The sequence below is a fragment of the Garra rufa genome, chromosome 1 (assembly GCF_049309525.1).
Source record: "Garra rufa chromosome 1, GarRuf1.0, whole genome shotgun sequence".
Classification (NCBI taxonomy): Eukaryota; Metazoa; Chordata; class Actinopteri; order Cypriniformes; family Cyprinidae; genus Garra; species Garra rufa.
The window spans coordinates 82,199,188-82,221,954 of NC_133361.1; the positions used below are offsets into that span (position 1 = coordinate 82,199,188).

Here is a 22,767-nt window from a genome sequence, read left to right on the forward strand (position 1 = left end):
ATGTTTGATATGCACGGTCTGGAAATCGCATTCTCAAAATGTTCCTGTAATTCAATTCTTTGCGAAATGTATTATTGTCTTGTTATAGAAATCATGTCCAAATTTATCTCTGCAAAGAGCGGGAATTTGGGATCACGGGACTAATAAGATAACATGGTGATTTATGGTTTGGAAGGTGGAACCAGCAGCCCACCGGAGTTCAGCCAATGTTCTAATTGGTCAAGACATCATTTTGGGAGGTGTCCAAAAGCTGAGTTTAAATACCAAGGACACCCTAAAATCACTCTCTTATCTCTTCACTATAAGCTCTCTTACGTCTCTCACGCCGCGTCTTGACGCTGCCTGGCCTGTGTGCCAGACGCTCCTCTAAAGGAAACATGAGGAGACCATTCCACTGCTGTCTTTTACTTTAATACTTTTTATTTCTTTCCGTTGAGAGTTTCGTGTCTAGTTAAGTTTGTGCAAGCCGCGACCGACTTAAACGTCTTCGTTGACCCGAACTTTATCAGCGCACGCACAACTCTCATATCCAGCCAACGCCCAAGAAGACATCACATTGACCGACCACCAACCAATCAGCAACCTCGGGAAAGCCCCCTTTTTGAAGCGACGCAACCAAAGGAATTCTCAAAGGCAACGCGCAAGTAACCTCCAGAATCTTACTGAACTGGTGCATTTTGATATAAAGTTTAATAACCTCTTTGAGAGACTCAATACGAGGGTTAATTAAGTGATTGATGGTTGTTCAGGTCTAAGCAATTGCATATTGCTAACTTGGGACTTCATATTTTCATTCCTTTAAACTCATTCTTTCCTCACTTTCTCTTTCTGCAACCTGTGTGAATGCGTGTGTTTATGTTAGTTTAGTTTGTATGTGTTAGGTTTATCCATTAAAATCGTATTTTTATTAGAAAAGATAAGTATCTTGTGTTTTGTGCTTACAAGTTAATGTCTTAAACTGCTGATTTTGCTACTGTGCTAATATATAGTGTTTTCACTATATTCTGGATAGTAATATCCATCGCAGAGTGTCTGTTACGACTGGTGAATGAATCGCAGGTCGACTCTTGAACAGCCGTAAAACAGCGATTCTGTTCAAATTCCCTATTGAATCATATTCGATTTCCCTTTGAGCTAAATTATAAATTATATGTGTAATTAATCCCTTTTACAATCTTACAATACACAAATATAGTTTCTAAGGAAAGGATTATTTGTAGATTTTTTTAGTACTTTAACTGGGGAAGAATAAAGATACATCTGTAATGGAGTTGTTATTCCATTTTTTTCTATATCTATCCATGCAGGAGGGTCTGTTTCTATGAAATAATACATAGTGGAACATAATTGAGCTGCCCAATAATAGAGTTTTATATTTGGTAGTTTAAGCCCTCCCCGCTCATACGGTAAATAGAGTAGGGACAGACGTAACCGTGGACGCTTGTTATTCCATATAAACCTTGTGAACATTTTCTTGAGTGTTACAAAGAATGTAGCTGGAAGTGGAAGAGGAATTGACTGAAAGAGATACAAGAACTTAGGTAGAATTGACATCTTTATAATATTTATACGTCCAATCATTGAGATTGGCATTGCATTCCATCTCTCGAGCGAGTCCATGACTTTTTTTAACAATGGGTCATAATTAATTGAAATAATCTCTTTTATATTTGTGACTATCTTAATTCCTAAGTATGTAAACTCTTCTTGTACACTGAAAAATTGCCTATTGTTTGTATAGTTTCTCCTTTCATCCTTGTTTAATAATAGCAAGGCACTTTTATTATTGTTAACTTTATACCCTGAAAACTCTCCGAATACTTTTAATAAAGTGTTAAGAGCTTGAATTGAAAGTTCTAGATTACTAAGAAAAACAACAATATCATCTGCAAACAGAGATAAACGGTGTTCTCTCTCACCTATTATTATGCCTTTAATTTCAGGACTACTCCGAATTGCTATTGCAAGGGGTTCTACTGCGAATAAAAACAACAAAGGGGACAGTGGGCACCCTTGACGGGTTCCTCTACTTAAATTAAAGGGCTTTGATATTTGGTTATTAAGTTGGCTTGGGAAAGCCAACTTACTGAAATCCTATTTAAACTTATTATTCTTCTTCTTCTTCTTTTTTTTACCGAAAATTTTTTAGACACTATCTCCTCCTAGACCGTTCAAGCTACATACTCCAAACTCGGGTCAGATCTTCATACTGTTCAGACTTAGTGTGCTATATCTTTTCAGACTGTTTTGAGTTATGGTTTTCTTAAAAATTAATATTAAAAATCATAAAAAGGTCCCATAGACTTTCATTGACCAAAAGTCCATGTCTGTTTGAACTATGTTTAATGTAAACTGCTAGAAGCCATTGATACTCAATTAAGCTTTAATCTATCTATCTATCTATCTATCTATCTATCTATCTATCTATCTATCTATCTATCTATCTATCTATCTATCTATCTATCTTCAAACCTTATCTATCTATCTATCTATCTATCTATCTATCTATCTATCTATCTATCTATCTATCTTCAAACCTTATCTATCTATCTATCTATCTATCTATCTATCTATATATCTATCTTCAAACCTTATGTATCTATCTATCTATCTATCTTCAAACCTTATGTATCTATCTATCTATCTTCAAACCTTATGTATCTATCTATCTATCTATCTATCTATCTATCTATCTATCTATCTATCTTCAAACCTTATGTATCTATCTATCTATCTATCTTCAAACCTTATGTATCTATCTATCTATCTATCTTCAAACCTTATCTATCTATCTATCATACTAGTCATGCCAGAATCATGCTAGCGACTTGCTAGTCGACTTGCTAGTCGTGCTAAAATCATGCTAGCGACTTGCTAGTCATGTTAAAAATCATGCTAGCGACTTGCTAGTCATGCTAAAATCAGGCTAGCGACTTGCTAGTCATGTTTAAAATCATGCTAGCGACTTGCTAGTCTTGCTAAAATCATGCTAGCGATTTGCTAGTCATGCTAAAATCATGCTAGCGACTTGCTAGTCATGTTAGAATCATGCCAGCGACTTGCTAGTCGTGCTAAAATAATGTTAAAATCATGCTAGCGACTTGCTAGTCTTGCTAAAATCATGCTAGCGACTTGCTAGTCGTGCTAAAATCATGTTAGCGACTTGCTAGTCAAGCTAAAATCATGCTAGCGACTTGCTAGTCATGCTAAAATAATGCTAAAATCATGCTAGCGACTTGCTAGTCATGCTAAAATAATGATAAAATCATGCTAGCGACTTGCTAGTCATGCTAAAATAATGCTAAAATCATGCTAGCGACTTGCTAGTAATGCTAAAATCATGCTAGCGACTTGCTAGTCATGCTAAAATCAGGCTAGCGACTTGCTAGTCATGTTTAAAATCATGCTAGCGACTTGCTAGTCTTGCTAAAATCATGCTAGCGACTTGCTAGTCATGCTAAAATCATGCTAGCGACTTGCTAGTCATGCTAAAATAATGCTAAAATCATGCTAGCGACTTGCTAGTCGTGCTAAAATCATGCTAGCGACTTGCTAGTCATGCTAAAATCATGCTAGCGACTTGCTAGTCTTGCTAAAATCATGCTAGCGACTTGCTAGTCATGCTAAAAATCATGTTAGCGACTTGCTAGTCATGTTTAAAATCATGCTAGCGACTTGCTAGTCTTGCTAAAATCATGCTAGCGACTTGCTAGTCATGCTAAAATCATGCTAGCGACTTGCTAATCATGCTAGAATCATGCTAGTGACTTTGCTAGTCATGCTAAAATAATGCTAAAATCATGCTAGCGACTTGCTAGTTGTGCTAAAATCATGCTAGCGACTTGCTAGTCGTGCTAAAATCATGCTAGCGACTTGCTAGTCATGCTAAAATCATGCTAGTGACTTGCTAGTCATGCTAAAATCATGCTAGCGACTTGCTAGTCATGCTAAAAATCATGTTAGCGACTTGCTAGTCTTGCTTAAATAATGCTAGCGACTTGCTAGTCTTGTTAAAATCATGCTAGTGACTTGCTAGTCATGCTAATATCATGCTAACGACTTGCTAGTCATGCTAGAATCATGCTAGCGACTTTGCTAGTCATGCTAAAATAATGCTAAAATCATGCTAGCGACTTGCTAGTCATGCTAAAATCATGCTAGCGACTTGCTAGTCGTGCTAAAATCATGCTAGCGACTTGCTAGTCATGCTAGAATAATGCTAGCGACTTGCTAGTCGTGCTAAAATAATGCTAAAATCATGCTAGCGACTTGCTAGTCATGTTAAAATCATGCTAACGACTTGTTAGTCATGCTAAAATAATGCTAAAATCATACTAGTGACTTGCTAATCATGCTAAAATCATGCTAGCGACTTGCTAGTCGTGCTAAAATCATGCTAGCGACTTGCTAGTCATGCTAGAATAATGCTAGCGACTTGCTAGTCGTGATAAAATAATGCTAAAATCATGCTAGCGACTTGCCAGTCGTGCTAAAATCATGCTAGCGACTTGCTAGTCGTGCTAAAATCATGCTAGCGACTTGCTAGTCATGCTAAAATCATGCTAGCGACTTGCTAGTCATGCTAAAATCATGCTAGCGACTTGCTAGTCATGCTAAAATCATGCTAGCGACTTGTTAGTCATGCTAAAATCATGTTAACAACTTGCTAGTCTTGCTTAAATAATGCTAGCAACCGCATAGCAACACCTTAGCAACCACCCTGGGTACCTTAGCAACCGCATAGCAACACCTTAGCATCTATTCACATTCAAACTATTTATATCTTCTAACTATTTATATCTATAAATCTATCTATTTTCAAACTATTTATATCTATCTAGCCTATCTATCTTCAAACTTTATTAATCAAACTAAAACTATTTCAAACTGAAAACCTTTAAACTTTCTTTAAACTAAAAGCTTTTAAAACTACTTAAAACTTACTGGCTAGGCTTTCTCAAGCCAACTTAAAGTTTGCTAACAAACTTTTTATCTAGTTTGTTATTATTTCTGCTCGTGGACCATTGTAAAGTAATTTGATCCATCTAATATACCCATCACCCAACCCAAATCTCTCAAGCACCTCGAAAAAATACCTCCATTCAATCCTGTCGAAGGCTTTTTCCGCGTCCAACGACAGAATTGCATGGTCCTTGGCCTTTTGTTTTTTATATACTATATTTAAGACCCTTCGTATGTTATGAAAGGCTTGCCTTCCAAGCACAAACCCATTTTGATCGTTCATGATAAGGTTCGGTATGAACGTTTCAATTCTTTTAGATAGGGCCTTACAGAGAATCTTAGTATCACAGGACATTAACGATATGGGCCTATAGGATGATTTTTCATTGGGAGGTTTACCTGTACTATGAGATAGATAAGGTTTGAAGATAGATAGATAGATTCTATCTAACCAACTTACTGAAATCCTATTTAAACTTATTATTCTTCTTCTTCTTATTTTTTTTTACCGAAAATTTTTTAGACACTAACTCCTCCTAGACCGTTCAAGCTACATACTCCAAACTCGGGTCAGATCTTCATACTGCTCAGACTTAGATTGCTATATCTTTTCAGACTGGTTTGAGTTATGGTTTTCTTAAAAATTAATATTAAAAATCATAAAAAGTCCCCATAGACTTTCATTGACCAAAAGTCCATGTCTGTTTGAACTATGTTTAATGTAAACTGCTAGAAGCCATTGATACTCAATTAAGCTTTTATCTATCTATCTATCTATCTATCTATCTATCTATCTATCTATCTATCTATCTATCTATCTATTTATCTATCTATCTATCTATCTTCAAACCTAATCTATCTATCTATCTATCTATCTATCTATCTATCTATCTATCTATCTATCTATCTATCTATCTATCTTCAAACCTAATCTATCTATCTATCTATCTATCTATCTATCTATCTATCTATCTATCTATCTATCTTCAAACCTTATCTATCTATCTATCTATCTATCTATCTATCTATCTATCTATCTATCTATCTATCTATCTATCTATCTTCAAACCTTATCTATCTATCTATCTATCTATCTATCTATCTATCTATCTATCTATCTATCTATCTATCTATCTATCTATCTTCAAACCTTATCTATCTATCTATCTATCTATCTATCTATCATCTATCTATCTTCAAACCTTATCTATCTATCTAACTATCTATCTATCTATCTTCAAACGTTATCTATCTATCTATCTATCTATCTATCTATCTATCTATCTATCTATCTATCTATCTTCAAACCTTATCTATCTATCTATCTATCTATCTATCTATCTATCTTCAAACGTTATCTATCTATCTATCTATCTATCTATCTATCTATCTATCTATCTATCTATCTATCTATCTATCTATCTTCAAACGTTATCTATCTATCTATCTATCTATCTATCTATCTATCTATAAACCCTATCTATCTATCTATCTATCTATCTATCTATCTATCTATCTATCTATCTATCTATCTATCTTCAAACCTTATCTATCTATCTATCTATCTATCTATCTATCTATCTATCTATCTATCTATCTATCTATCTATCTATCTATCTTCAAATCTTATCTATCTATCTTACTAGTCATGCTAAAATCATGTTAGCGACTTGCTAGTAATGCTAAAATCATGTTAGCGACTTGCTAGTCATGCCAGAATCATGCTAGCGACTTGCTAGTCGACTTGCTAGTCGTGCTAAAATCATGCTAGCGACTTGCTAGTCATGTTAAAAATCATGCTAGCGACTTGCTAGTCTAGCTAAAATCATTCTAGCGACTTACTAGTCTTGCTAAAATCATGCTAGCGACTTGCTAGTCATGCTAAAATAATGCTAAAATAATGCAAGCGCCTTGCTAGTCGTTCTCAAATCATGCTAGCGACTTGCTAGTCTTGTTAAAATCAAGCTAGCGACTTGTTAGTCATGGTAAAATCATGCTAGCGACTTGCTAGTCATGCTAGAATCATGCTAGCAACTTGCTAGTCATGCTAAAATAATGCTAGCGACTTGCTAGTCATGCTAAAAAAATGTTAAAATCATGCTAGCGACTTGCTAGTCGTGCTAAAGTCATGCTAGCGACTTGCTAGTCGTGCTAAAATCATGCTAGCGACTTGCTAGTCATGTTAAAATAATGCTAAAATCATGCTAGCGACTTGCTAGTCATGCTAAAATAATGATAAAATCATGCTAGCGACTTGCTAGTCATGCTAAAATCATGCTAGCGACTTGCTAGTCATGCTAAAATCAGGCTAGCGACTTGCTAGTCATGTTTAAAATCATGCTAGCGACTTGCTAGTCTTGCTAAAATCATGCTAGCGACTTGCTAGTCATGCTAAAATCATGCTAGCGACTTGCTAGTCATGCTATAATCATGATAGCGACTTGCTAGTCGTGCTAAAATCATGCTAGCGACTTGCTAGTCATCTTAAAATCATGCTAGCGACTTGCTAGTCATGCTAAAAAAAGCTAAAATCATGCTAGCGACTTGCTAGTCGTGCTAAAAAAATGCTAAAATCATGCTAGCGACTTGCTAGTCGTGCTAAAATCATGCTAGCGACTTGCTAGTCGTGCTAAAATAATGCTAAAATCATGCTAGCGACTTGCTAGTCATGTTAAAATAATGATAAAATCATGCTAGCGACTTGCTAGTCATGCTAAAATCATGCTAGCGACTTGCTAGTCATGCTAAAATCATGCTAGCGACTTGCTAGTCATGTTAAAATAATGATAAAATCATGCTAGCGACTTGCTAGTCATGCTAAAATCAGGCTAGCGACTTGCTAGTCATGTTTAAAATAATGCTAGCAACTTGCTAGTCTTGCTAAAATCATGTTAGCGACTTGCTAGTCATGTTAAAATCATGCTAGCGACTTGCTTGTCATGCTAGAATCATGCTAGCGACTTTGCTAGTCATGCTAAAATAATGCTAAAATCATGCTAGCGACTTGCTAGTCATGCTAAAATCATGCTAGCGACTTGCTAGTCGTGCTAAAATCATGCTAACGACTTGCTAGTCATGCTAATTTCATGCTAGCGACTTGCTAGTCATGCTAGAATCATGTTAGCGACTTTGCTAATCATGCTAAAATAATGCTAAAATCATGCTAGCGACTTGCTAGTCATGCTAAAATCATGCTAGCGACTTGCTAGTTGTGCTAAAATCATGCTAGCGACTTGCTAGTCATGCTAAAATCATGCTAGTGACTTGCTAGTCATGCTAAAATAATGCTAAAATCATGCTAGCGACTTGCTAGTCATGTTAAAATAATGATAAAATCATGCTAGCGACTTGCTAGTCATGCTAAAATCATGCTAGCGACTTGTTAGTCATGGTAAAATCATGCTAGCGACTTGCTAGTCATACTAAAAATCATGTTAGCGACTTGCTAGTCTTGCTTAAATAATGTTAGCAACTTGCTAGTCTTGGTAAAATCATGCTAGCGACTTGCTAGTCATGCTAAAAAAATGTTAAAATCATGTTAGCAACTTGCTAGTCGTGCTAAAGTCATGGTAGCGACTTGCTAGTCGTGCTAAAATCATGCTAGCGACTTGCTAGTCGTGCTAAAATCATGCTAGCAAATTGCTAGTCGTGCTAAAATCATGCTAGCAAATTGCTAGTCATGCTAAAATAATGCTAGCGACTTGCTAGTCATGCTAAAATCATGCTAACGACTTGTTAGTCATGGTAAAATCATGCTAGCGACTTGCTAGTCATGCTAAAAATCATGTTATCGACTTGCTAGTCTTGCTTAAATAATGCTAGCGACTTGCTAGTCTTGATAAAATCATGCTAGCGACTTGCTAGTTGTGCTAAAATCATGCTAGCGACTTGCTAGTCGTGCTAAAATCATGCTAGCGACTTGCTAGTCATGCTAAAAATCATGTTAGCGACTTGCTAGTCTTGCTTAAATATGCTAGCGACTTGCTAGTCTTGCTAAAATCATGCTAGCGACTTGCTAGTCATGCTAGAATCATGCTAGCGACTTTGCTAGTCATGCTAAAATAATGCTAAAATCATGCTAGCGACTTGCTAGTCGTGCTAAAATCATGCTAGCGACTTGCTAGTCGTGCTAAAATCATGCTAGCGACTTGCTAGTCATGCTAAAAATCATGTTAACGACTTGCTAGTCTTGCTTAAATAATGCTAGAAAACCGCATAGCAACCACATAGCAACACCTTAGCAACCACCCTGGGTACCTTAGCAACAGCATAGCAACACCTTAGCATCTATTCACATTCAAACTATTTATATCTTCTAACTATTTATATCTATAAATCTATCTATTTTCAAACTATTTATATCTATCTAGACTATCTATCTTCAAACTTTATTAATCAAACTAAAACTATTTCAAACTGAAAACCTTTAAACTTTCTTTAAACTAAAAGCTTTTAAAACTACTTAAAACTTACTGGCTAGGCTTTCTCAAGCCAACTTAAAGTTTGCTAACAAACTTTTTATCTAGTTATTATTATTCTTTATTTAGCCAGGAGATCACATTGAGGCAGTACTATCTCTTCTTCCAGTGGGACCTGGTCAAGACGGCAGCACCTAAAGTTTCATACAGAGAGAATCACAAAGACAAAGCCACAAATTACGATATCACTATTTATAAAGATAAAATCAGATCATGAAAAAGCGTGACAAAGCCTACTGCTGCATGATATACAAAGTAAAGAAGTAGCTGCATGCATATATAAATGATCACCATAATCAATTATAGATAAAAATGTACTCTCTACTAGTTTCTAACAGGCCTTAATTTTTTAACCGATAGAAGAAACATAATTTTGGCCTGAGCTTTTTCAATAACTTATCAATGTGTATTTATATTTACATTTACATTTATTCATTTAGCAGACGCTTATCCAAAGCGACTTACAAATTGGGAATACAACAAGTGATTCATCCTAAGGAGGCAGATCAACATGGGAAGTGCTCAAAAATACCATATATTAGGCGTTGTTAGATGAGTAGAGGCTAGAAAGGGAAGATCAAGAAAGAGAGGAGAACAAAGTTTTTATTTTTATTTTTTATTATTGAGTCAAATAGTGTTGAAAAAGAGGAGTTTTCAGCAGTCGCTTGAAAGCTGTTAAGGAGTCTGCATTCCGGAGAGGGGTTGGAAGATCATTCCACCAGGCAGGAACGTTGAACGAGAATGTTCTGGAAAGTGATTTCATGCCTCTGTGTGGTGGTACAATGGGGCATCTTTCACTAGAGTATCTCAGACTTCTGGAGGGAGTGTAGATACGAAGTAGTGAATGGAGGTAGGCAGGTGATGAGCCGGTGGCTGTCCTATGGGCCAGCATCAGTGTCTTGAATTTGATGCGGGCTGTATCCGGTAGCCAGTGCAGGGATATAAAGAGGGGTGTGACATGGGCCTTTTTGGGCTCATTGAAGACCAGACGTGCTGCTGCATTCTGAATCATTTGTAAAGGTCTGATTGTACATGCTGGAAGACCAGCTAAAAGAGCATTGCAGTAGTCCAGCCTGGAAATGACCAGGGCCTGATCGAGGAGCTGTGCAGTATGCTCTGTTAAGAAGGGCCTAATCTTTCTGATTTTGTGCAATGCAAACCTGCAAGATCAAGCAGTTTTAGCTATGTGGTCTTTAAAAGTCAATTGGTTGGCAAAGATTACACCAAGATTTCTGGAGAGGGCATATATCATCTAGACAAGAGGTAAGAGTGGAGCATAAGGTGTCAGTTGCTGCATTGGTATCCAGGGGTGAGAACTGGGTTGGAGAGGGAAGAGAGGAGGATACTAAGGAAGAAAGGTGGGAGGGTGAGAGAGAGCGTAGATTTGGTCTAAAAGTAACAGGTAGAGGTGTTGGGGGTGCACAAGTAGCAAGAAGTAGGTTAAGTGTTTTGAAGAAGTGGTCAGAGATGTGTAGGGGTTTGACCGCAATGTTGTCTGAAATACAATTTCGTGTGTAAATGAGATCAAGTTGGTTGCAGGATTTATGAGTGTATGTAGTGATAATGCGTTTTAGGTCAAATGAAGCAAGGAGTGAATGGAAGTCTGCAGCATAGGGTTTGTCAAGATGAATGTTAAAGTCCCCAAAGACTAGAAGTGGGCTGCCATCCTCTGGAAAAGATGCCAAGTTGACTAGGAGGACGGTAAATTATCACAACATGGAGTTTGATAGGAGATGTTATAGTGATTGTATGAGATTCAAATGAGTTATAATTGCCTAGAGGAGAATGGGTTGAGTATTCCCAGTTGTTAGAAATAAGAAGTCCCGTACCCCCAACCCTTCCAGTCTGACGAGGGGTGTGAGAGAAGGAGAATTTATTAGATAGAGCGGCTGGGGTTGCAGAGTCTTCTGGACTTAATCCAGGTCTCAGTGAAACTTAGGATGCTCAGGCCAGATTGCAAAGAAAATGCCGAAATGAAGTCAGCTTTGTTGACAGCTGACTGACAGTTCCAGAGTCCAACCGTGAAAGAGAAGGTTCAGTGGAAGAGGTGTCGATAGGACGCAGGTTAGAAATATTGCGTCGACATGTGCGTGTGATGTTAGTGCAGTGTGTAGAGACCACCGGAATGAATTGGATACACATGATAGAGGAGGACAGAAAGAAGAGTGAAATAAAGGAAAGGAGTATTTAAGTGCGTTGTCCTTGTTGTTGCTCGGTTAAAGTTGCAGGTCTTTACTCTCGTCGGTCTTCACGCGAGGAGGCTGAACGCTTCCGCTGACGCTTCAGATTCAGCTGATACAACACAGTTAAATACACCACCAATCAATACTTTTGTGATAGAAGCTGGAGACAGAGTCAGTCCCAAATGGATCGTACGCAAATGGGTCAAACCGAAATTAAAAAGTAACACACTTTGCACTTTTAAGCGCGCTCAGGAAGGGAGCGATATCACAAACAAAAGCTTCCCTTGGCCGTCGGCTCAATATTTCAATTTGAATAAGAGCTATCAAAGCTACAATTTAGAACGAAATCACCAGGAAAACAAATAAACACAAATGAACAAATACTCTCTAGTAGCAACAAAATGCAAATAGAAACGAATAAGTCAATAAATAGAAAACAAGGACGTGTTTATCTAGCAGCAACAAATTTAACAACCGCCTATTTAAAAATACAGAATTTAAGTAGTCACTTACGTGCTGTCGTCCTGTCCGCGCCAGAGGACTGAAAATCACTTATCTGTATATCAAAGGCTAATCTCGTGTCTGTCCAAATACTTTGATATTTATAAGAGCTAACTCTTTCTAATAATGAACCATCCAAGGTTGTGAGATTAAGGTCTGTTACCTTGGTGCGATCACGGCTAAAAATCTACTGTAACTCCAATAACAAGTGCTGCAGTGCTTGAAAAGCGTTCTGTAGATGCTGTAAAGCTTGGTTTAAAGAGGAAGCAGCTGTGTATATAATTGTATCAGTTGCATACAGATGTATTTTAGCTGAATCTATTCCTTGACCTAAATCATTAATGTAAATAGAAAATAATAACAGGTATAAAACAGAACCTTGGGGAACTCCAATGTTTACATGAAGAAAGGGTGAATTATAATTTTTTACAGACACATTAAGTGCGTTCTGAAAAATAATTAAATAACCATTAAAAATAACCATTTTAGAACAGCTTGACTGAGACCAAAAAGCCCAAGTCTCTGTAACATTAATTTGTGATCTACTAAATCAAAAGCTTTGGACAAATCAATAAATAGAGCATCACATGTGTAACAGGGAAGGTCAGACTGAGACGTGCGGATCCATTTGCAGCATTTTATTGTCAAGATCGGGGCAAACAGGGTCAACACCAGCAAACAAAAACAGTGAAGATAATCCAGAGAGTAAACCAGTTACCAAGCGTGAGTCAAAAACCAAATGGGCAGTCCAAAGTAACAACTGAAACAAACAGAGAAAACAAGGCAAAACAGGAAATAAAACCAGGAATAAACTAGGAAACTCTGAAAACACGGAGACTAGGAAACTGGGAAACCGCTTAGAAATGCAGCCGGGGCAATACAAGACTTCGCGAAGAAGCTGAGTGTGAGAGTGGCTTAAATGCTGTCCGTGTGATGAGCTGCAGCTGTGTGTGTGTGAATCAGTGCAGTGAGAAACAGGGAGCAGGTGAATGCAGTGATTAGTGCAGTGGCTTGTGGGGGCTGAAGTCCATGATGTGTAGTGCAAGAGTTAATGACAGGACGACTCAATTCGTGACAACATGACTTTTTACTGTCTAAAGAGGATTTGTTATTTTTTTGAGGATTTGTTAAATTATTTTGCCCCTCTGAATTACTGGCAATTTCCGAGTTATACAAATTTTCATAGTACAGTTTAAAAATATTATTTTTTCGGGCCTGGCCCGACATCCCTCCCCCTGTTTCACGGTTCCCCCTTCCTCCGCCCTCCAGACTTACGGAACGTCTGGTAGCCGTTCCGTAGGGAGGGGGTACTGTCATGATCTGGGCTGGGGGTTTTCCCTCAGCCACCTGAGATCGCTGCTCCCCTCACACTGCATTTCCCTGATTGTTCACACCTGTCTTTGTCATTAGCACTCATCATACTCACACCTGTTCACAATTATACAGACTTTAAAGCTGCTCATCTCTCACTCCTCATTCTGGCTGCATTGTCTTTGTGTGTGTTTCTCTGTGTTCCTGATCTGACACCTTGACCGTTTTTCATGTTTTGTTTTATTTCATCTTTTGATTCTAGTTGTGTTGTGCTGTGTTGGCCTTTGATTTGTTTGTTTGTTTATTTGTTTTATATTAAAATCTCCTCCCTGCATTTTTGGACCCTGACCTCATCCTTCTCACGTGACATATATAACCTGACAATCTGATGAATACACAGTAATATGGCTGTTTGTTTTGTTCTCTTCACAGGCTGTGTGGGTGTCATCTCACTGCTCAGTCTTGTGAAAGTTTGTCTTCAGCTCAACAGTCCTCACACTCTGTCCTGAGAGAGCTGGATCTGAGTAACAATGACCTCAAGGATTCTGGAATGAAGCTTCTTTCTGATGGACTGAAGAGTCCAAACTCTAAACTGGAAATGTTGAGGTTTAAATTTGAAATATATTATTTTATTATTTATTTAAAAAATAAACAAATGAATAAAAATAAATAAATGAATTACACTGTTAAGATTAATTCTCAATGCAATTACTGTGTTTTTCTTGTTCAGATTGTCTATATGTAATCTTACTGCTCAGTCTTGTGGGAGTTTGTCATCAGTTTTACAATCCTCAAACTCTGTCCTGAGAGAACTAAACCTGAGTAACAATGACCTGCAGGATCCTGGAGTAAAGCTTCTTTCTGAAGGACTAAAGTGTCCAAACAGTCAGATGGAGATTCTGAGGTAACTGGTTTTCCAAAAAATAATTAACAAAATGCTACTCATACCAAATATGGGTAAACCAAATGTGGTCCACATATGCCCAAAAAATTTATAACAATTTGGACAACTTTTGCCAAATATACAGCACAGTCAGCATTGGCTAGTCAGCACGTAAGCCTAACTTGTCCCACAGTCGTGGCCTGATAGAGTCGGAGGTGAGACCCTTGAGCAAGGCACAGAATCCCCAATGTCTCTGGGTGTGAGTGCACTTGGTTGGGTTAAATGCACAGCACAAATTCCAAGTATGGGTCACATGTCATGTCTTTTTCTTTAATTTGACATGGCAAATATGCCCTATATATCACAAAACAGACGAGGACACTTCTGGTTTGGATGTAGCACTTGACACTGGCTAATTTAAATGTTACTTTGAAATTGTAAATATGGCCTAAATATTTTAAGTAGGATCCAACACAGTTAACTGATGCAGGCTGATCTGGATATGAGTCTTAAAAAGGCTACATAACCAGCTATTTATTTTTTGAAACAATGCTGTGGATTTATTACAATACCTTTATTTTTTACTTAATCAGTAAAATCCTCAGCTCTGAGGATCATATTATTATGTTGTGACATTTGTATTTACTCAAGTTACATCACTTTAATGTATAAAATGGTAACACTTTATAATAATTATAGAGTAATTAAGTATTTACAAATGATTTTCAAACTGTAGTTAATCAGTTTAGAAATTGTTGTTAATACATTAACAGACCATATACAAACAGTGAGTTCTTCATTCATTGTCACTGTAATTAACACATTTTTATTATTTAATTCTATATATTAACTCAAAGTGTACGATTTCCGAGTGAATCAGATAATTCAGATGATTTGATTAGAAGTGTTGAAACATTTCTATACTGATGTCAAAAGTATTCACATTCATTACTCAAGTAGATGTATAGATACTAGGATTTACAAAGACTTTTGTAGAAGTTGAAGTATCAACTCAAGCTTTTTACTCAAGTAAAAGTATAAAAGTACTGGTTTCAAATCTACTTAAAGTAAAAGTAATGTAAGGAAAAAAATGCCATTAAGGACAAAAGCTTAGGCCACGCCACAGGGGCCTATTGTGCACTACCCCACCTCCCCAAAAAACATTTCTAAAGGCCATAGTGACTATGTTATATTAAAATGTTAATGTTGAAAAATTTGGGATGCACTAGGCTACCTGTTTCAGCCCCATATATGCCCATTGAAAATAAACGCATTTTATTACAATGCAAATACATTAAAGAACCATAAATGTGGACTACTAAGCATTAACATGTGTTTCATGGAGCGGAAGATATGATGATTAGTTGCTGCCTATAAGTATTGTTATCTCAACATTGTCAATCGCATTGTCAATCGCAAACGCTAATTTATTCAAACGTCTTTCTACCAAACTACCTAATGTAGCTTCATTTGCAGAGGATGAAGAGAAAGCACCCATTTGATAAATAAGCAAGTAGTGGAGAAATAATAACTTGTAAGAAATTATCTTTTTTGAGTAACGACCCGAACACTGGCTATATCCTTGCTGGAGTGCAGGGCTGGAGTGGGGTTAAAATTTGGCCATGGACAAATCCAGCCCATCCAGCCCACAAGTTCCCCCGTGAGTTTTGTTGGATTATAGGGCCTTTAACTGAAGTAAATAAATGAATGAATAAAATAGGACAGAATCAAATAATGATAGATACTGAATTCAAATGCAACAAATTAATAATGCATTTTTGTCACATAGAAATGCATGCAGTACATTGATTTTGAGCTAGAATGCAGGACATTTATTGCTAATCAATTCTGTAAAAATTACTTACTTTTGAAGAACACAAAAGATATTTTGTAGATTGTAACCAAACATATTTGTTTACCCTTGATTTCTACTCTATAGAGACAATTTTTGAATTTCTCGAAGTATCTTACTTTATGTTCCACAGAAGAAAGAAGTAGTTCATACAGGATTGAAATTACATGATGTTGAGTAAATAATGACTTTTTTTTTATTTTTTGGGTGAACTGTCGCTTTAAGAACTTAAATATGTGTAGTAAACACCTCATTTATATGAGGCACTGATATTTATCTTTAATCAGGCTCTTACTGAATTAACATTTTACTCCAATTAAAATGAATTACAACTTAACATTTAAAAAGAATAAAATTATTGCTTAAAGTCCAGATATTAACTGACTTGTATTAGTAAGATGTCGTCACAAGAAAACATTACAATGGTTATGTTTTTTTTAATAATTTATAATAATAATTTATGAAATTTGTAATAAAAAAATGACAGTAATTATGTATTGGCGATTATCACTTTACCTCATCATGCAGCTGTTTTCAGCAGCCCAGCAGATCTTACAGAACCTTTAATGTTCTCATATCACACAACTGCCTAACACAATTTTGTGTTAAATATGAATGCGTCAAGCAACTTGCGCTGTTTATCACTTTACATCGTGGTGGAAGCGCAGAGTACGTTCGTCAGCGCTGTGCGGGTGACTGATTCCGCCGCTTCACACTTTTGGGCTATTTGCAGTTTCGAATGTCATTTAAAACAGCGCCTTGTATGGGGGAGGTCTGCCTCGCATCGGCGATCGGCCCACTACTCCACCGGCCCACCGGGAATGTCCCGGTTCTCCCCGATGGCCAGTACATCCCTGCTGGAGTGTGACGTGATTTGTGTCATGTGCAAGTGTGATGGATCGTGTACAAACCAATAGGGTGTCGGAATGGTATATGTTTATACTTCTCATCCCACCACAACCAAATTCACTCTATGTGGATGGCGTGATTTATCTGGATAGGTTTTTTTTTTAACGATGACATGAATGAAAACAAGCCGAAAAGAAATGGGAGTAACGAGTCTATTTTTAAAAAGATAAGTTTTGTTTGTTTCTTCATTCATCTTCTGTTCTTTTAGTTATGATGTATTAAGAAGTCGCTGAACTGTGTAATGTCTTCATTAAAACCTCGTTCAGTTTCCTAACCTCCTCTCTGTCTCGCAGTTGGTCTTGTGACAGAAGAACAGACCGAAGAAAAAATCTCAAAACCATGTCTGTTTGTCCATCACCAGATCCATTTCCCACGCTTCACCACCCGGCACCATCACCCAGCGTATCTGCCTCTGAAAGTCCCTTGGCCTTACTTGCTCGATACTCGGGCGAGGGGGTGAAGTGTGGCGGCTTCCTCCGGCAGTGTCTACTCTATCTGGAAATGCAGCCGCAGCGGTTTGCACCCGATCGAGCACGGATAGCATTCATCACCAGTCTGTTGACGGATCCAGCGCTGGAGTGGGCTGACGCGCTGTGGCTCGCAGAAAATCCAATCATCAACAATCTCACTTCCTTCATCAAACATTTCAGAGAGGTATTCAGTGCAGCTTCTGGTAAATTATCCACATATGATGAACTGTTTCGTTTGCGCCAGGGATCCTCTTCTTTTGGGGAATACACATTGAACTTCCACACTCTAGCGGCCACCAGCGGCTGGAATGAGACTGCACTCTGTTCAACCTACCGGCAAGGTCTCAACACTGGCTTCCGTCAACAGCTGGTGATTTTTGACGATTCCATTGGTCTGGAGACCTTGCTACAGAAGACAGTGCAAATCGCGCAGCGCTTGTCAGCAGGCCAGCCAGCAGTACGATCCACTGCCGTCTCGCCTGCCGCTGTATAAGTCCCTCCAGCACCTGAACCCATGGATACTAACACCTACCATCTCTCGGCCGCAGAACAACATCGACGGATTTCCCAAGGGCTCTGTCTCTACTGCGGAGGTGAGGGTTACATACTACCCATCTGTCCCGTTCGTCCATCCAGATCGGTGGTAAGTTCTCACTGTCTTACACCTGAAGTCTCATCATAATGCAAATTCCTGTATTCCAGCTCAAGCCCTCCTTGACTCGGGCGCATCTGGCAACTTCATCTCCCGTGACCTCAAACAATTAGGCCTACTGGCACATCCTCAGAGTCCCCGTTATTTCATCCGTACTATCTGTGGAGAGCCCTTGGGACCTGGACACATCACTCACCGATCTCCCAACATTTATATGAAAATAGGAAATTTCCACGAAGAGGAGCTGTACTTCCTGATGTTGGAGTGATCTACGGTGAATCAACAGATTCTCCAAAGCATGCAAATTCATCCCTCTCAGAAGTTTACTCACTGCCATGGAAACAGCAGAAGCCCTATTTCAACATGTATTCAGAAAATGTTGGTCTCCCCGAGGAGATAGTCTCAGACCGGGGTTCCCAGTTTACCTCTCGTGTTTGTTACCTCTCTTACATTTCTTATAGATTTAAGTTAACCTGTCTTCCGGATACCACCCTTAAACCAATGGCCAGACTGAGCGGAAGATATAAGAGCTCGGACGATACCTCCGGGCTTACTGCTCTGCTGCCCAGCACGACTGAAGCCACTACTTCCCATGGGCCGAATACGCCCAAAATTCGCTGCGCCAGTCCACCACCGGCCTTACCCCGTTCCAGTGCGTGCTGGGCTATCAGCCACCCTTATTTCCCTGGACCGAGGAGCCCACACACATTCCTGCCGTGGACTTTTGGTTCAGGAAGAGCGAGAGGGTCTGGGATTCGGCCCATGTTCATCTTCAGCAGGCAGTCCAGAGACACAAATTCTTTGCGGAAGTCCGCAAAGAACCTGCTCCCAACTACTCACCATGGGATATTCTCCTCCGGCTGCCCTGCAAGAAACTCAGTCCATGTTACATTGAGCTGTTTCCCATTCAGACACAGATCAACCCCGTCACCTACAAGCTTCAGTTGCCACCTCCCTATCGCATTCACCCAACATTTCATGTTTCCCTTCTCAAGCCTGCCACTAACACCTCTCTCCTACCTTCCACAGAGTCCCCGTCTTTTATGGTTGGGAATTTAAGGGGTAGCTAAGATTTCTTGGTATTTTAGACTATTGATGTTGCCTTCCACCCTGCAGATCTCTCGCACACCCCCATACTGGATGTAACCCCAGACCATGATTTTTCCGCCACCAAACTTCACTGTTTTCTAGGTGAATCTCGGATCCATGCGGACTCCAGTAGGTCTCCTGCAATATTTGCGGCGACTGAGGTGTAATTTGACAGAGGATTCATCTGAAAAATCCACCTTCTGCCACTTTTCCAGCGTCCATACTTTTAGCAGGCTGTGGACCTTGACAAATGCCACACAGTTTTTCAATTGTCTTTTGTTTAGTGCTGGTTTCTGGGCACTGATTCTGGGCACTGAAGACAGAATCCGCCAAACTGTTCTGGTTGATACAGGGACCAGGTCTCGTGGAGCTCTGCTGCAGTGGAAAATTGGCTGGCCTTGGATTTTCGAGCCAAAAAACGGTCCTCTCGAACAGTTGTCTTGCGGGGTCTGCCTGACCTGGGCTTGTCAAAAACGTCTCCAGTCTCTTCAAATCTTTTTTTTATCCTCTGTACTTGACGCTGAGACACATTGAAGGTGTCTGCCACATCTGGAGTGGATCCTGAGCCATTTCTTATAAAACATTTTTTGATTAGAAATATTAAAAAATTAAGTGGCACTTCAGGTCAATTTGTACACAAGCAACAAGACTTTTGTCAGGGACTGTATACTCACTTCTGATGTGGCTAAAGCTGTATTAGAAACTATTCGCACAAACTATACACATTTGTAGATCAGGATCAGTGTTTTCCTTTTAAAAATGAAAGTAACGTTAATTCTCTGCATCTTCAGCGGCTCAGATGTCGGGAGTAAATGACGACTTCTGTGTTCATTATCACATTCAACAACAGAACAGCGCAATCGAAGACATTCTTGTCTGCACCTGAGTTGACCGGAGTCGGACTGTTTCAGCTCGGTGAGGGCGGGTCTAAGGTAAGGCGCTCATGTTAATCAACTATCGTGGGAGCGGCCTCTGTCGGTGTGTCTTTTATTTCTTTCCGTTAAGAATTTCGTGCTCTAATTAAGTTTTGCCGCAAGCCGTGACCCAATGGTCTGTGCCCGCCTGAACTTTAACCAGCTCACAACTTTGCATCATCAGCCAACGCCCAAGACATTACCTCAAATGACCACAGAACTTCGAGCAATCAGCAACTTTGGAAAACCCCTTTTCTTTAACGACGTGACAAAGGAATTCCCTTAACACAAAGGCAACGCAAGTACAACCTCCAGATTCTAGCTGAACTGATGCATTCAATAGAAAGTTTAATAGCCAAATTAAGAGACTCAATATGAGGCTTAATTAGATGATTGATGGTTTTTCAACTTGGGATTTCATATTTTCAAACTCATTCTTTCCTCACTTTCTCTCTTCTGCAACCTGTGTGAATGCGTGTTTATGTGTAAGATTAGTTTATGTCTTAGATTTATCCAATAAAGTATTATTTTTTTTAGAAAAGAGTATTTTGTGTTTTGTGCTTACAAGTTAATGTCTTAAACTGCCGATCGATCCTGTTACTGTGCTAAAAAATTGTGTTTTCACTATATTCTGGATAGTAATATCCATTGCAGAGATGATGTTATATGTATCGCGCACCGACTCTGAACAGCCTCAAAACAATGTCTCTGTTCAAATTTCCTAATGAATCAAAATTAATTCCCTTTGAGCTAAATTGACCTGTATTCCCTTACTTCTTACTTTAGATTAGGTCATGGTATTTAACCCTCTGGGGTCTGAGGGTGTTTTTTTTACATGCCCTGACATTTGTGCTTTTTTCAGTATCTTAAAAACATATGAATGGTTAAAGTCAGATTACATTGTAATCAGCACATATTGGGCTACAATAATATGCAAGCAACATTAACGTGCATGTTTGTGTTTTTGAGAAAACTACGTTTATGCGTGGTTATTGAAAATCTAAAGTTTTGAAGTCACTGAAATAAGGCCATGAAGCACATACAGGACATTTCTTTACAAGACTTTTGATAATTGGATGTGGTAGGCTAGAATTGTTTCAACCAAATGATGTGAAAATCATCTCGTTCACTAGTTCAGAGAAAACAATATATTGATGTAAATTTTATAAAACATGTTTTGTGATCGAAAGTGATTATTCATAGGTGTGGCAATGACCCATGAATATTTAGCAATTCACACCTGAGAGACAAAAGAGCCCTCCCTAATGGCCCCATCAAAGACTGACTTGACTATAGCAGGTAAGGAAACAATGTGAGAAGATTCAGAGAATGGAGTTTTAGATTATTTGTATTTTATTTACTACACTGTATAACCAAAACATACATAATAAAGGTCAAAGACACATTATTGAGCTCCCTCATCTTACCACACAGATGTGCACAGACTTTGTGGCATTTCTGAAAACTTCTTCTGAATTCTGTTCAACAAATGAAACAAGTAAATCTTACCTGCTATTTTGCATGCACACAAAAAAAGTCAAAAACTTGTTTTACACTGGAATATCAGTGTAGTTGAACATCTCAAGTGTTACGGCCTATAGCCATTTTAAAGCTCGTTAAATTATATCATTACACAAATGACACAGGCCGAACATATAAAAGAGTCACAACGTCTGGTGTGAATTTCGAGACGCCTCCATTTATTCTTAAATGAACAAAAATCCAATCAAACATTCAAATAACAAACAAGAATTCAAAAAGGATGTTTACCAAGCTAAATCAAGCAAATCAACAAAAGAAATAATATCAGTTAACGGGTAGTAGCACTAAGGAACAGAACGCCTGACTCCACCTGTTCTCGGAGTAAAGTTCTTACCTGACTCCCGCATAGAAAATAAAACAGGTGAATCTTCCGGACAGCTGCTTCCCTCGCTCAGATCTTACTAACTAAACACAAAACGTGCGCTAACAAACAAATACGCTACCCGCTACTGATAACGAAACAAAGGATTACATCTTAAATAACAAAGTTACAAATTAAACCCAAACATAAAACAAAACATAGCCCCCAAATAGGCGAAGGGAAAAAGGCGCCCTCGAGAACAATAGAGCCGAAAGAGAGAGCCACGCCATTGTCGCCTCGCAGCCTATTTATCTGGAATCCCAGATGACGTCACACGACTCTCGAGGAATAGGGACTCCCCCTCAACGCCACCTAGGGACTCAGACACAAATGTCACACAGAGACACATAACACCCTCACCCTTAAGTGAATAAATTGTAGGAATACAAATGGTCTTACCTGAATTTTTCAACAACAATTTATTCTTATTAGACACGCGATAAAGCGTCAGCAATGACATTATCTTTACCCCGAATGTGCCGAATATCCAATTCGAATGTCTGTAAAAACAGACTCCAACGCATTAAACGTTGGTTGTTGTTTTTCATTCGATTCAAAAAAACTAAAGGGTTATGGTCTGTGTAAACGATCAACGGATACGTGACAGAACCCACGTAGACATCAAAATGTTGGAGAGCAAGGACAAGTGCGAGTGCCTCT

The 22,767-nt window shown here is 38.5% G+C and overlaps 1 protein-coding gene across 1 annotated transcript in view; it reads left to right on the top strand.

Annotated features, from left to right (window-relative positions):
- LOC141339677 (uncharacterized) overlaps positions 1–22,767 on the top strand; it is a 61,379-nt gene that overhangs the window by 14,455 nt on the left and 24,157 nt on the right. The window contains exons 4-5 of the mRNA XM_073844973.1: positions 13,868–14,041; positions 14,166–14,339. Coding sequence (XP_073701074.1) covers positions 13,868–14,041; positions 14,166–14,339 — 348 coding nt within the window. The remainder of the gene's footprint in view (positions 1–13,867; positions 14,042–14,165; positions 14,340–22,767) is intronic.